The sequence below is a fragment of the Emydura macquarii genome, unplaced genomic scaffold (genome assembly GCF_026122565.2).
Source record: "Emydura macquarii macquarii isolate MOO-44397 ecotype Brisbane River unplaced genomic scaffold, CSIRO-AGI_Emac_v2 contig_2636, whole genome shotgun sequence".
Classification (NCBI taxonomy): Eukaryota; Metazoa; Chordata; order Testudines; family Chelidae; genus Emydura; species Emydura macquarii.
Genome location: NW_027132773.1, coordinates 26,956,837 through 26,970,865, shown reverse-complemented (window position 1 = coordinate 26,970,865; position 14,029 = coordinate 26,956,837). Strand labels below are relative to the sequence as shown.

The window sequence follows — 14,029 nt, the reverse complement described above, 5'->3', positions numbered from 1 at the left end:
TTTTCATACCTGATTAAGTGAAAATGTAGCAGACACTACACCAATAAGGACATTCAAAACATCTTTAACCAGTTCAGATTCTTTCATTAGCACAAGCGGTGGAAGCTGGAGTATGGTATTATTAAATAGTTCTAATACCCCTTCTCGAAGCCTATAAAATTTGTCAAAAGCTTCTCTTCCAGCTTCAGTAAGATAAGGTTCCTCTTTTTTACCAGGTGGGCTGTGTCAAAAAAATACAAAAACAGTAAAAAGTGATGATATAAAAAGAAGCCAAGAATAAATTAATTACTTCCCTTTAAAATAAGGAAACTTCAGAACTTTAAACAGTCATTAAAATACATTGCCCGCAGAACAAATCCCAGTGGATTATCAACTATGTGACATTTGCATCTGCCTCTAAAGACGCTGTGTGTGGACAACTGTCAAAAGCTTGCAGGAAATGGTAGTCTTGAAGAAAGAGAGAGATGTATTTGACCCCAAGATTCTGTCTGCACCAGCTTCTGACAGGAAGAGTGAGAAGACCAGGTTGGGTTCCCAAAGAGGAAGGGAAGAAGACTAGCACTGCTTACACAAAAATTACCTATACAAATTAACTGCTGAAGTTGCAACTAATGTTTGTTAAAATAGTAAGTGACGTTCTGCAATGCAAGTATTAAAAAGGCTGAGGAACTGCCAAGAGCCAATTCTGAACTGCAACCTAAAAATCTCTTCATTGCCAATCCATTTTTAATTATGGTAATAATTTTTACAGTAGCCAGATGTATTCTAGAGATTTACAGAACAAACAGAAAAGCATGTCCCTGCATAAAAGAACCAGAAATCTATACACAGAAACAAAACATTTTAAATATTGTTCATATTACAAACACCTTCCAGTAATAACTTAGCTATATAAAAATTACTATCGCTAAATGGTATTGAGAGGCCATTAGAAAACAATTACACGTGACCTGGTCCTGCAACACTTAACAAGTATAAGTGTATTCACAAGTGAGCACACCTTAATATAACAAAGGAATTAGATTTTTCCAATATTCTAGAATGCATCTTTTAATTATGTCTTTATATATGTGCACAATTTAGAACTGGATTTGGAGTGCATATTTTCTTACAAAGATCCTGGCAAACTTGTAACTGGTTTAAAACAGTGGTTTTCAACCTTTTTTCATTTGCAGACCCCTAAAAAATTTCAAATGGAGATGCGGACCCCTTTGGCAATCTTAGACATAGTCTGCAGACCCCCAGGGGTCTATGGACCACAGGTTGAGAACCACTGGTTTAAAACAAAACATACAAGTTAAAACAGCACTTCTCCTCCTTTTCCACTTCCCTATTTGGGATCAGCAACTTTTACAGACTTCCTACAAAACTCATGACTATATGCCAGGCTCTTGGGCAGATTGGTCTCTCTGAAATCTTTTAGTCTCCGGACCACAAACTGAGTCTTTGTCTCTTCTTTGGTTGTCTTCCATCCACAATAATTGCAAGAGCCATGCTACTGATATAGCTCTCAGGTCTCCACTGATATGCCCATACCAACATAGGTTAGCCTCTCTCAAATGGTCTTCAACTGGAGCACCCTGCATTAGGCCCCTTACAACCTCATTTCACTTCCTATCATGGAGCATCCAACCATTTGACCATGTCAACATCTTCATTTCCATGGTGGAGAGCATACTAATTTCATTTCTTGTGACAGTGTCAAATTACAGTTTTATACAGTCTATCTTTTTGTCATAGAGAACTGGAGTCTGCTCCTGCCATTTGCACCATACAGCTTTAGTATTATGCTGGATATCACTCAGGAGGGCACCATTATCAGTCACCACTGATCCTAGGTATTTAAACTATTTCACTCTTCTAAGCTTTCTGCCTGTGATATCCTTTACAGCGAGTCCTCCTCCCTCAGTTATCATAGCCACGATCTAACCCATGTTCACCCTAAGTCCAGCCTGCTCAATAACTATGTTGCCACTATTCAAAACTGGCTTGCAAGAGCTCACAATCTTCTGCACATATCACTAGGTCACCAGCTAACAGCATTTTCCAAGACTCTTTGTATATTCTCATTTATCACATCCATGACACTGCAAACATAGAGGCTCAATGCTGATCCCTGATGCAGGCCAATGCTTACAGAAAATTATCTAATGTAGCCCCATTTCGTTTTGACTACAGTAATCATGCCATCATACCTATCTTGGATAAGATGGACAAACCCTTCTGGCACACCTCTCCATCACAACTCTACCAAACTAGTTCTCATGGTACTTGATCATACGGCTTCTGCTGTGTCCACAAAAACCATATCCAGTCGCCATCTCTTTTCTCTGAACACCTCCATGAAGATTTGTAGCACAAATATGGCATCAATTGTGCTCCTTCCTGGCATGAATCCATACTGACCCCTTCAAATTTCAATCACTCCATACAGACACTTTTCAATTATCTTCACTCCTATTTTCATAACATGTGACATCAGCTTAATTGGGTGATAATTAGCACACAGTGTAATATCTCCTATATGTTTAAAAACAGATACTACAAAACTTTTATGCCATTCATCTGGCCTTTTTTCTTTCTTAAGAACATAACTGAACAAACTTTAAAGATATTTGATGCCTTCCCTTCCCAATAACTTCACCATATACACTGGTATTTCCACAGGCTCAAGTTTTCTTCTTTTTCATTTTCTTAAGTGCCTCAGCAACCACTTTCTCCTGTATGCAATCTATCACATCCCAGTTCACTTTACATGTTCATGTACATTGCTAAGACATCGTGGATATTTTTAGTTTCCTAAATTTAAAGTGCACATTACCCATGCTGGAAACATAATGTACTTAGCCCTAGATCTTTCACAATATGATGCCCCTTTTGAAGGAAAAATGATTAATACTCCCTCACCAATTCTTCTTTACATAGACATCCAAGAGTATTATTTGGACATGATTTCAAAATAAGCATTTGCTCTTATTTAGGTAATGATACACAAACCTTATTTTGCTAAGATTCCAATACCTCCAAACCTGCAGGTCCTAGCAACCTCAATTTGGATATGTATTTTCATAACCATGTTCTTTAACTTATTCATGCAAGGAGACCTATATATTTACCATTCTAACCAATACTCCCTCAAGAATACAGAGTTTTGTGAATGCCTCCAGAGCACAGTGGTTTGGTGGGCACAGCAAATGGTTATTACGGAAGTACTGATAGCTAAGTCCAGCTAAGGTTTAATCTACTACACAGTGTAATTAATTAATTTTGATTCAAGACTTGGAATAATTGCTTTTCACAGGACAAGTGAATATTCTAGATCAATTTCTGGGTTCAGTACTGTCTTATTTTTCTGGCACAAATACTTCAAAAATAATTTTTTGAAATTCAGCATTCCTTGTCTTACCTTTTCTTGACACAAATGATCTGACTAATGGAACAAAATAGGCTCTTAACACTTTCCATAAAATTCATATTAAATCCTTGTTCAAAGGTTCCATATGAAGAAAATAGGTTTAAATTAGCTAAATTAAAAATATCAATAATTTAATAATTGTTATTGGGTAGTCAAGGCCATGTTAAAACTCAGGTCATTCTTAAGTATGTCATTTGACAAATGACAGATCATCATAACCAACCAACTAAAACTGTTAATTTGCATGCTGCTGTTAATTTGCATGATGCAATTTTATTGGTTGAAATGAATCAATAGAATGAAGGGGATTATATACTTGTCAAGAGTTCTCATTGATAGATTATTTGTGTCAACTATTCACAAACAAAAAGAACACTAGACTGGAGTTACCAGCTTCCTCTGTAGCCTTGAAAATGTTGCAGTTTTCCCATCAGCAAATGAGGACAATATTTACCTAATTTGTGGGTTAATGTTTGTTAAGTGCTTTGAGGAGGAAAAGTACTTGTATTAAAATATTCAAATCCCCCCTACCCCCCTCCCCAACAAGAACAGTTGTTCATAACATGAGAAATATTCCCTCCATCTAAAGTGTTATTGATTTCTATTATGGTAGCATTCACTATATGCTAGTCTCTGTCACACACAAACAGAAAGACACAGTCCATGCCCTTAAAAACTCAATCTAAATGGCAGCAAGGAAAACTGTCTGGCCCCCTGAAAAATGCCATAGAGCTCTATACTGTCATCTGGCAAAAACATAACTCAGGCAAAATAGAAATAAGCTTCTGAGCCTCAAGATATTGAGGTACAGATGGTACGTTCCAGTTTGTTTATTCTAATTAAGGTCATTTCTAACTAAAATATACACAAACCATTCATATGCATGCAATTATTTTGCATGTTAACATCAGACACATACCATCCAATTCTTTCCCAGCATCTTCGTTTGCTGGGTCCATAAGTAAGTACGACATCCCAGAGGTCTATGTCTGGAGTCATGCTGGGTTCCGATTGAGAATCAGGAGTTAGATTGGATGCTGATTGGAATCCTTCATCTTCTGATTGATCTATACTTTGGGGAACCTGTAAATAACCATGAGAGCTCAAACTGTACACATCTATGCAACATTTGTTGAGAAAGTTATGCTGATGCCATTTAATTGTTGATTAATTTTTAAATGATGCCAAATATACTCATTTTAAGCACGTGGGCTTTATTTATACAAATTGAAACTTCTACTATTTGTACCAAAAATAATAAAATCCACCTCAATTTCTGACAAGCTTTTTTTCTTTTGGTAGCCAAAGAATAATCATCAAACTAAAACATTAACAATTTGTTGGTATCTGAAGTTGAAATATTTTATTCTGAATATAACGTCAGTTCAGAAATTAGATGTCCAATAATATATAATGCTCCAGACCAATAAAACTGGTCTGTTTTTCTTTTTCACAAAATAAGTGACTTAGTCACTTATTAGCCCTGATCCTGCAAATTCTTATGCATGTGATTAGCGGGTGCATGACCAGTTCCACTGTTTTCACTGGGAATACTCGTGTGCATAAAATTAGGCACATGTTTGCAGATTAGGGCCGAAAGATATGAACTTCTAAACAGCCCAACCATGGAACTCCCACTGATTTTGTTGGGAATTTGGTGTACAGTGTAATACCCCAAGTCTGTGTAACAAATTAAATTGATTGGACACGGGTTGCTCCTAACATTTAATATAGTGTTTTCCAACCTCAGAGAAGGGGTATAGGCATGTAAAGAAAAAGAGTTGCTTCCTTGACTCAGGATCTGACTCACCCCTTTAACTACAATGTGCACCCACAGCTACAGGTAAAGTGGCATGCTGCTCCTTTAAGCATTCGAGCCTTTCTTCCATGTTTCTGTCATAAACCCTAATGAAGTTTCTGCAGTTCCTGTGTATAGGGCCACAGATTCAGGTAGCAGCCTGTGAGCCCATGCCTCTATTCCCAGCATACTCAGCTCAGTAGCAAGAGCATACACAGCCTAGGTGAAAGGAGCTGCCACTGAACCAACTTCACCCTAAGCAACATGTACCCTTCTCTATTAAAGGGAAGAATTGCAGAAGCAGCAAAAAACAAGAGGAAAAAAGAAAGATTAAAAATAGAAAAAGCAAAAGATACCCATCCACAGGAAAAAAAAAAAAAGAAAATGTAAAAGAAAAATAGAACAAATCTGCTATTCTAGGTTCTTCTAGAGTGCCTATCATTGGTATATAAGAATACAGGACAAAAGAGAAAAATAGCAAAAGAGATGGTGGTAACTGAACATGGAGAAAGGGAGCTATATCAATCCATCTCCAGAGGCAGCCCCATTAAAAAAACTCCCTGAAACTACTGATTTTATATACAAATAGACTATGACAGCAAAATCACCGTAAATTGGATAGTGGAACAGATATGTACAGAGGAATGCTCCCATGCAAATTAAATATTTTGAATACGGAAATATGTAAGCAAATGTTTTAAATCTACACTTCAATAATGTTGATACTACTACAAGAAATGGCTGTTTATTTAAAAAAAGTTTCAAAAAGACATATTGGAAGTATTTATATACTCTGAAGTAAAATAATAAAGATAGTGAAAACAAATGGCCCCATACTTTAATTGCAAGTCCAGACAAATCTGCATTGTCAGGCACTGGTGGCAGATCCAATCTGATGTCCATGTCATATGTACGGCTGTGGACGAGAGCACCAAAGAGTGAGACACGTGTTTCCTTCTCAAACTTGTCACTAACAGCGTAGTTCTGTGAAAATAAGCCGATGGCAGGAAGTCCAGTGCCGGGTGCAGCCTCCATTATCTGAAGTGTCTTTTGAATTGTGTCATTAAACTGATACTCTTCATTTGTAATTAAAGACTGTATATCAGCTTCAAATACACTCACATCATAATAATCATAACCCTGATATTTAACATTTCTCCCAACATACTTGTTGTTGAGAAAATAGTCCTTTTTTTGTGGTAGAAGCTGAGGAGGACCAGTTCCTGCAAGCTGTACTAGAAGATCCAGAATAGAATTAACTTCAGTAAATGGTAAGCATTCAGCTGTTTCCAGTTCCTCCACAAGTTTCTCCAGCCTATCTGCTTGAGCGCTCATTCCACCAACTCTCAAGTTGAAGGAAAGCATTAAAATTTTGTTTTTCACTGGAAGTCTGGAAACGTTTGACTGCAGTTTACGGGCCTCATCCTGAAAAAGGTTCATGAACAGGGCATTATACACAACCCTTTTTAGATTTTGTTTAGCCTTTTTCTTGCTGACCTTCTGTCTACCCAGATGGACCTTCCATGACAAACCTGTCATGTGTGCTTCACACAAGTCACTAAACAGCTGGGTAATGCTCTCCATTTCAACACAAATGAGTGGTATTGCGGTAAAGTCAAATAATTGCAAATACAGCTTTATATTTGGTCTTTGATTCCATTTCAAGACCTAGAAAACACAAACAAAAAAAGGACACATTAGTGACTAAGGTAGGACCTCAGTAAGTGTATGTTAATATATCAATGTATTTAAATTTAAAATACAGTTGGCCCAATATATGCAGTTGCAGACATAAACAAACCAAATTGCTACATCATAACATTTATTTCATATAAACACCCTAATATTGATCTTTTTACACGGGTGTAAATTTAACTTCAGTGGATTTTCTCCCAATTTACATCAGTATGAGTAAGTCAAGAATCAGGCCCTAAATATTATCTTTTGTTTGAACTCATAGTATAAATACAGCTAATTTTTGCTAATTGAATTGAAATAGAGGACAAGTTGCACCATGGGGAAAGAGCCTGCTGTGGTATATGAATGAACACAGGTTACCTCGGGAAGGAAGTGCTTCACTGTCAAGCACTAACACCTCCAAGTGTCTTGTCTACATTAACCTTTTTCAGGAAAATTCCAGCTCTTTCAACTTGACTAGCAAAAATAACTTTCAGCTGTAAGCTCAGCTGCATTTATACTAGGAGTTCAAACAATACATAGCTATTTAGGGCCTGATGCTTGCCTCTCATGCTGATGTAAATGGGAGTCAGTCCTCTGAAGTTTACACCAGTGTAGAAAGGGTGTGAGACCAAATGTATACTGGTGGTAGTAATGGTTTGAGTGCTAGTGTAGCCAGAGCAAAGGGGATTTTACCAGCATGCGGTCAAGAGCTGCCCACAGCAAGGCTAGACCCCACAAAAGTAAAAACAGCGGCGCCTCGTGCACCCCGTCCCCCTGTGCTCCCACCCCGAGATGTGCACCAGCCCCCAGTCCGCGTGACCCGGCGGGAGGTTTCCCTCTCAGAACAGTGTGTCTGTGCCTGTGCCCTGTCCCAGCCCGCCCCAACACCCGCCCTGCGGCAGCCCCTCCCGCACAATACCGGGGCCCCCAGGCTACGCCCAGCCCCTACCTCTCGCTCGGCGCACGGCAGCCCCAAGCGCCTCAGGGCTGCGCCCTCAGCTCCCTGCCGCGGCGCGGGCCTAGCGGCCGCCCCAACCCGACAGCAGCGAACGGCCCCCAAGGCCGGGCCGGCTCCAATGAGAGCGCGCTGGTGGGTGGCGCGCGCCGCCACTGGGACGTCACGGGCGAGCGACGGGGCCCGGGCCGTGTGGGAGAAACCGCCGGGGGGAGGGGTCCAGGGACCTCACACCCGGGCCACGCGGGGGTGTAGGGGCAGGGAGTGGGGCCTGGCCTGGCCTGGGGCTCACCTAGCAGGTCTGCGGAGGGAGGAGGGGATCACAAAGCCACATTGTGTCAGGGTTGGGTTCTTTCTTGCTTGTCATTGTGGGCAGTGTCAGTTCACGTCCTTGCGAAAGGAGGGGTTGTTCTGCCTTGACGGGGTCGGGTCTGGCCCCTCAGGATCAACGCTATTTCAGCCCCTCTCTTCCCTCTGCCCGGCCGCAGGCTGGGTAGATCAGCGCAACAGTTGTGAAGCTGCTTGACCCCCCGCAGGCAGCTGCGGGTCTTGCTTTGGGGCAAAGAAGGGCAGACCCGAGTAAAGGCGTTCGGGGGACTCCCACGCTGCATTTCCATGCCTTGAGGGGGAAAAAGTGTAACCTCGGGTTTGAATGTAACGCCTTCCAGCCACTAAAACACCAGGAATAAAAGAGAGGCCATTTTGTGTGACTCTCCTGTTTCTTTCAGTGATGGGAAAGCCAAGTGGTATGTTAGAAGCCCAAATAAAATAATACAATCTTAGTGAATCCTTTTAACATTTTATTCCGGTGGGATTTTTCTACAAACACGTGAAAGAAGTGCTACAGAAGACTGGCATCTTTATTAATCATTTTGTTGTGTATTTGTCAGTGAACAAAGTGGCACAAGTTATAACAAGGCACATGTGCTACTTGATTTCAAAGCTACTAAGTTAGCATATACTTTAAAATGACAATATGTGCTACCCGTGTACGTTTTTCTAAACATTTTCATAATGGGGATTTAGCTCTAAGCATGCTTAAGTCTCCGAGGTATTTTCCTCTTAAGTTTCAGTTACATATGTATAACTAACTCCAGCTCAACATTTTTTGTCTGGGAATTTTCTTTGGCTTTGAACAACTTAATTTGAAGAGTAGCTCTGCAACACATTCATCTACATCTTTGGCTTCCATGTACCACCCTAGCCAGTAGTTCGAGGGTTGCCACATTATGGTTCATTAAAAACTGAATTCAGCATCAGCATTAACAAGCTTCTGCTCTGTTTTTCTAGGATCCTGCTGGCTTGTGGAGATAGGAAAGCTGAGATGAAGGAGCAATGTGTACTCGTGTTTGTAGTGCTGCCTTATATCTGCCCCTGGTAACAATAATAATAGTTTTATATTGCTTTACGTTTTCAAAATACAATAGAAACATTAATCACAAAGCACAAGATAAATAAGTTATCCCTATTTTATATACACATATTTAGGAATGGAGGTGGGTGAGTTGCATGGGAGACAGTGTAAGTCTCTCAAGTGATAAAGTGTGGGATGCAATCAAGCAACTTGAGTTCTAATCCTAGTTTTACCACTCACTTTGTAACCTTTGGCAAGACACTTACATCTTTCAGAGCTTCAATTTTTCCACCTGAACAATGGGAACAGTGATATTTATCTACATCATGGTATAGGGAATACAAGGCAAAAATAATATTTGTAAAATATTTTTAAATCCTTGGATGAAAGATGCTATATGTGTAAAGTAGTATTAAGGCAACAGAGTGTAGCACTTTGGAATACAACTGAGTTCTGGCTCCTAGTCCTTTGCTCATCGATGGAATATGAGGCCTCTTTTTAGGTTCCCCTCTCATATCCACTGCTGATTATTTGTAAAGTGCTTTGAAGATGTAAAATCATTGTATTTTTTTTGGCTCACCTTATTGATAATTTCAAACCAATATCTTAAATTGGATTTTCCTTTCAAATTAATGTTGGTGGTTTATTTTTAGGCCAATTGCTAATGTGTTAGCATTTACACTTCCAATATATTTTTGTGTAGACCAAGTTATAACAAAGAATGCCATCAGAAGACAGTTAATATACAGAAATTAATAATCTTTATTGTATATTGTAATATTTGGCTTTCTAATACACATCAACCTTGGAAACAATCTTCTGACATTACCTGCAAAGTAATCGTACTGAAAAAATATACTTGAAAATCTTCCACTTAATTTGATCTAGAGCTCAGGAACCTAATCATTTATATTAAAAATACAACAATTGTGGTGTCATTCAAGCATTGGCTATGGAATACTACAATTTAATGAAGACAGGTCAAAAGCAGAACTCGGGAATTTTTCAACAAAAAGTTTTTCTATCAGAAAATTTGATCATTTGAAACATGTTTTGAAGGAAAGGGTTGGTTTAGACAAATTACCATTTAAAATGTTTTTGAAATTAGTTTTGAAATTGTCAAAATGTCCCATTTGCACATTTTTTAAACAAAAAGTTTAATTTTTCAATTTAAAACGTTTGATTTAGAAATTTAACTTAATATATAGTTTTCAAAAGTCAAAATCAAAATGAAATGTTTCGATTGACCTGATTTGAATTTTTTGGTTCATGAGAATTTGAGATTTTGACATTTCATCCCAATTTGGGGCAGTAAATGTTTTCAAAATCTCCAAAATTCAAACAGAACGGGAAAACCGTTTCCTGCCCACCTCAAGTCAAAAGTCAGTATGAGCTAGAAAAGCCAAAATAGGAATAGAAGACCCATATTCATGGAAGATTACTACACTTTAAATTTATGATAGTCAGATTAATTGTTTTTTACATAAGCACTGTTACATGATATATCCTCATATAGGCCCCAATCTTGCAAACACATGCATATGTGTAATTTTAAGCATGCAAGTAGTTGCTTTAGGTAAAACTTTCAAAAGCATTTATGTCACTTAGAAGTCTCAGTTTCACTGACTTTAACTGGGATGGAAGAGCCTAAGTAACTTATGAGTAGATCTAGTCAGAAATTTTCAGTAAAGGTTGAGTCACTGGACCAAAACATTTTGTTAAATCAATTGCGGATTTGGCAAAACTTCGATAAAACACAGCTGGAGCCGGGTCTCTGAGGGCTGTTGGCTCTTTTCTCCATAGCAGGGACCAAGCTAACTCTGGGAGTCCTGGCTGGAGCTGGGCCTTGCAGAGCTGGCTAGGCTTGTCCTTCTGTGGCTCTGCTTAGGTGCTCTTGATAACTTTACCTTTGACTTGAGCAAGGTAAGCATGTGAGTGTATGCGTTTTCAGGATGGAGATCATGTATGAAAATATCTACCATTTATTTCAATCAAAGTGACACGAATGGACTTGGTAGAGATAATTAAAAAGGCACTGTTTTATATATTAGAACCTGGAATTAATATTCTGATCTCATTGTGCTAGAAGCATTAGTTACAAGGTGAGACTTGAACTATGTCACCACATAAACAAGCAGGGTATTCTTAAACATTTTCAAATGTTCACCTTGTTCATCGTGTTTTATCATGATAAAATATTAAAATTCCTATAATGCAATCTCTCCATTGCTTGGAACATTTAAATTGTTCTTGTAGTTAAAGTACTCTATTTTTTAAATATGATATTTCTTCTTTCAATTACTTCGTGCTTTTAACATTTACAGACCCTACTAATTATCAATATTAGTTGGGGGAGTGAAGAGTGAAGAACAGTCTCTGTGAATAAAGTACTTTTAAAATTACGCATGTTTCCATATGAGCTAGATACAAAGAATTTACAGCATTCAAACCTTGGAATTCATGTAGAAATTTGCTGGGTATAGCAAGAGAATTCATATGGTAAATGCCAACCCTGACAGAACATGTATTTAAAAGCAACAAAAATAATAAGCAAAACCAATGCTGTACCTGGGATTAATTCCCTATCAAGCTGATCAAAAAATACTACTGGTGAAGCAGACTGTTCCCTGCTGTGTAGGTGTTTGCCCATTCACATTCCACTAAGGATGGCAGCCACATTTAACAACACAGCAGGTGTAGTCTGCCAAAACATACCTGAAGTATTCAAAAGCAACAAAGCTATTAATCCCAGTGCCCTAGGCTTTTATTAGAAATAAAATGTAAATTTTTAATAGCGAGGGTAATTAATAATTGGAACCATTTACCAAGAATTGTAGGGGATTCTCCATCACTGGAAATCATAAAATCAAGATTGGATGTTTTTCTAAAAGATAGGCTTTAGTTCAAGCAGGGATTATTTCATGGAAGTTCTACAACCTGGTTATGTGGGGGGAAAGGCGTGGGAGGGAGGGGTCAGACTACATAATCACAGTGGTTCCTTCTGGCCTTAGAATCTATGAATTATTTTTAGTTAAATTAGGCAGGGCATATTACTCTTGCACTGCAACATTCCCCCCTTGTTGTTTTGTTTTAAACTTTGTTGCATGGGAACTTTATGTTCATGAAAAAGGCTGACCTGAAAAGTCCACTGAACATGTACAATGCTGGCAGAGCAGTGCTTCAACCCTGACCTGGATGGACTGCTTCTAAAGCTACCGCTATACTCATATCCAGGAGTGTAATTTACAGCTCATGTAAATGTACCTACACTAGCTGTAATCTAGCTAAAATAGCAGTGAGAACACGGTTGCATGGGCTTCAGTGCAGGCTGTACAAACCCACCTGGCTCCAGTGGGTATGTACTCACATTGGTAGCCCACCTGAAACTTGTGTTAGGGTGAACTCACTGCTAATTTTAGCAAGATAGCTAGATTAACCTAGTATAGGTGCATCTGCATGAGCTGCAGAGTAGCTTCAGTCAAGTCTGCATGGCTAGTCAATTCTTGCTGAGACTTAACAGCGCCAATAGATACTACTATAGAATCTGTCATACAAATATGAAGTATGTCAACAAATCAAAACTCTTCTCAGCTCACCTAGCTACCACCTATGTAAATGCCCCAAAAGAAACAAACAGACCCTACTTCATTGTTAGCGATTCAAACCACTCCATTTAATAATACTGCTTATATTGTGCTTTTCAGCTTCAAAGCACTTCAGAAAAGTGAACTATTTAATCCTGGGAGGGGAGTACTATTGCATTTTACACAGAAACTAGCAGAGACTGGCCAGAGGACTGTCAAAAGCTACAGAAGCACTAACAAAGGGAGGATAACTCAGGAATTTCTGGCTCCTTGCCTTAATACATTTAATATAAAGATTGAAAGAGTGCTGTATATGCCAGGACATTAAACATTAACACCAGCCACATATTTTCAAAATAAAATATGTCCCTAAATGTTTTTTCTTTTTAAACTCTTTCCTGGAAATGGCTAGCAGATAACTGTTGATCAAAAAATTAAGAGACAAGAGAAAGTTTGGCTGTGTTTGTGTGGGGAATGGTGACTACTAACATATGGTCTGATAACTTTACTTCATGACCTATGTGAAATATTATTTTGCAATTCAACATGGAAGCTTGCAAGAGGAGATTAGTGGATCATAAAAGGAGGCTGGAGGATTCTGTCAACAAAAAGTTTCTGCTACCATGTTTAAACTCAGAATTAAATGGGTTTGATGCATGTTGCTGAAAGGCAGTGCAGAGTATTTGTTTATACTTTGGAGTAATTCAGAAAACTTCTCAATTACTATACTATGATCACTCATTTCAGAAACCCATTTTCTGCCTGCTCTCCACTTGGGCCCAAGTTTCCAATCAGCTTCAAAATTCACGTACCCTCAGCTTACTGTATGTGCAAAACCCATCTTTGCACTCATAAATCACATAGGCCCAATCCTGCAAACACTTGCACACCTGAGTATGTTTATGCATATGAGCAGTCTCATTGAGTCAAATAGGACTATTTATGTGGAATCTCCATCACTGGAGATTTTTAAGAGCAGGTTAGACAAACACCAGTCGGGGATGATCTAGATAATACTTAGTCCTGCCTTGAGTGCAGGGGACAGGACTAGATGACCTCTTGAGGTCCCTTCCAGTCCTACACTTCTATGATTCTATGTATGCAAAGATACGCCTGTACCTGTTTGCAGGATTGGGTCCATAATTTGGCAGGCAGTTACATGCAAATACAGGATTTGCATGCACAACTTGGCACATGCACAATTTTGCAGATACATAGCAAGAACTCTCAGCTGAAAATGTGG

The 14,029-nt window shown here is 38.8% G+C and overlaps 1 protein-coding gene across 2 annotated transcripts in view; it reads right to left on the bottom strand.

The window, feature by feature from the left end:
• The window catches only part of TUBGCP6 (tubulin gamma complex component 6), a 33,368-nt gene extending 25,356 nt beyond the window's left edge, over positions 1 to 8,012 (bottom strand). For both annotated transcript variants that reach the window (XM_067564344.1, XM_067564345.1), the window contains exons 1-4: positions 7,843 to 8,012; positions 6,051 to 6,881; positions 4,335 to 4,498; positions 10 to 220 (exon numbers count right to left, since the gene is read on the bottom strand). In XM_067564344.1, coding sequence (XP_067420445.1) covers positions 10 to 220; positions 4,335 to 4,498; positions 6,051 to 6,797 — 1,122 coding nt within the window. In that variant the 5' untranslated portion in view covers positions 6,798 to 6,881; positions 7,843 to 8,012. The remainder of the gene's footprint in view (positions 1 to 9; positions 221 to 4,334; positions 4,499 to 6,050; positions 6,882 to 7,842) is intronic.
• Positions 8,013 to 14,029: the final 6,017 nt, after the last annotated feature.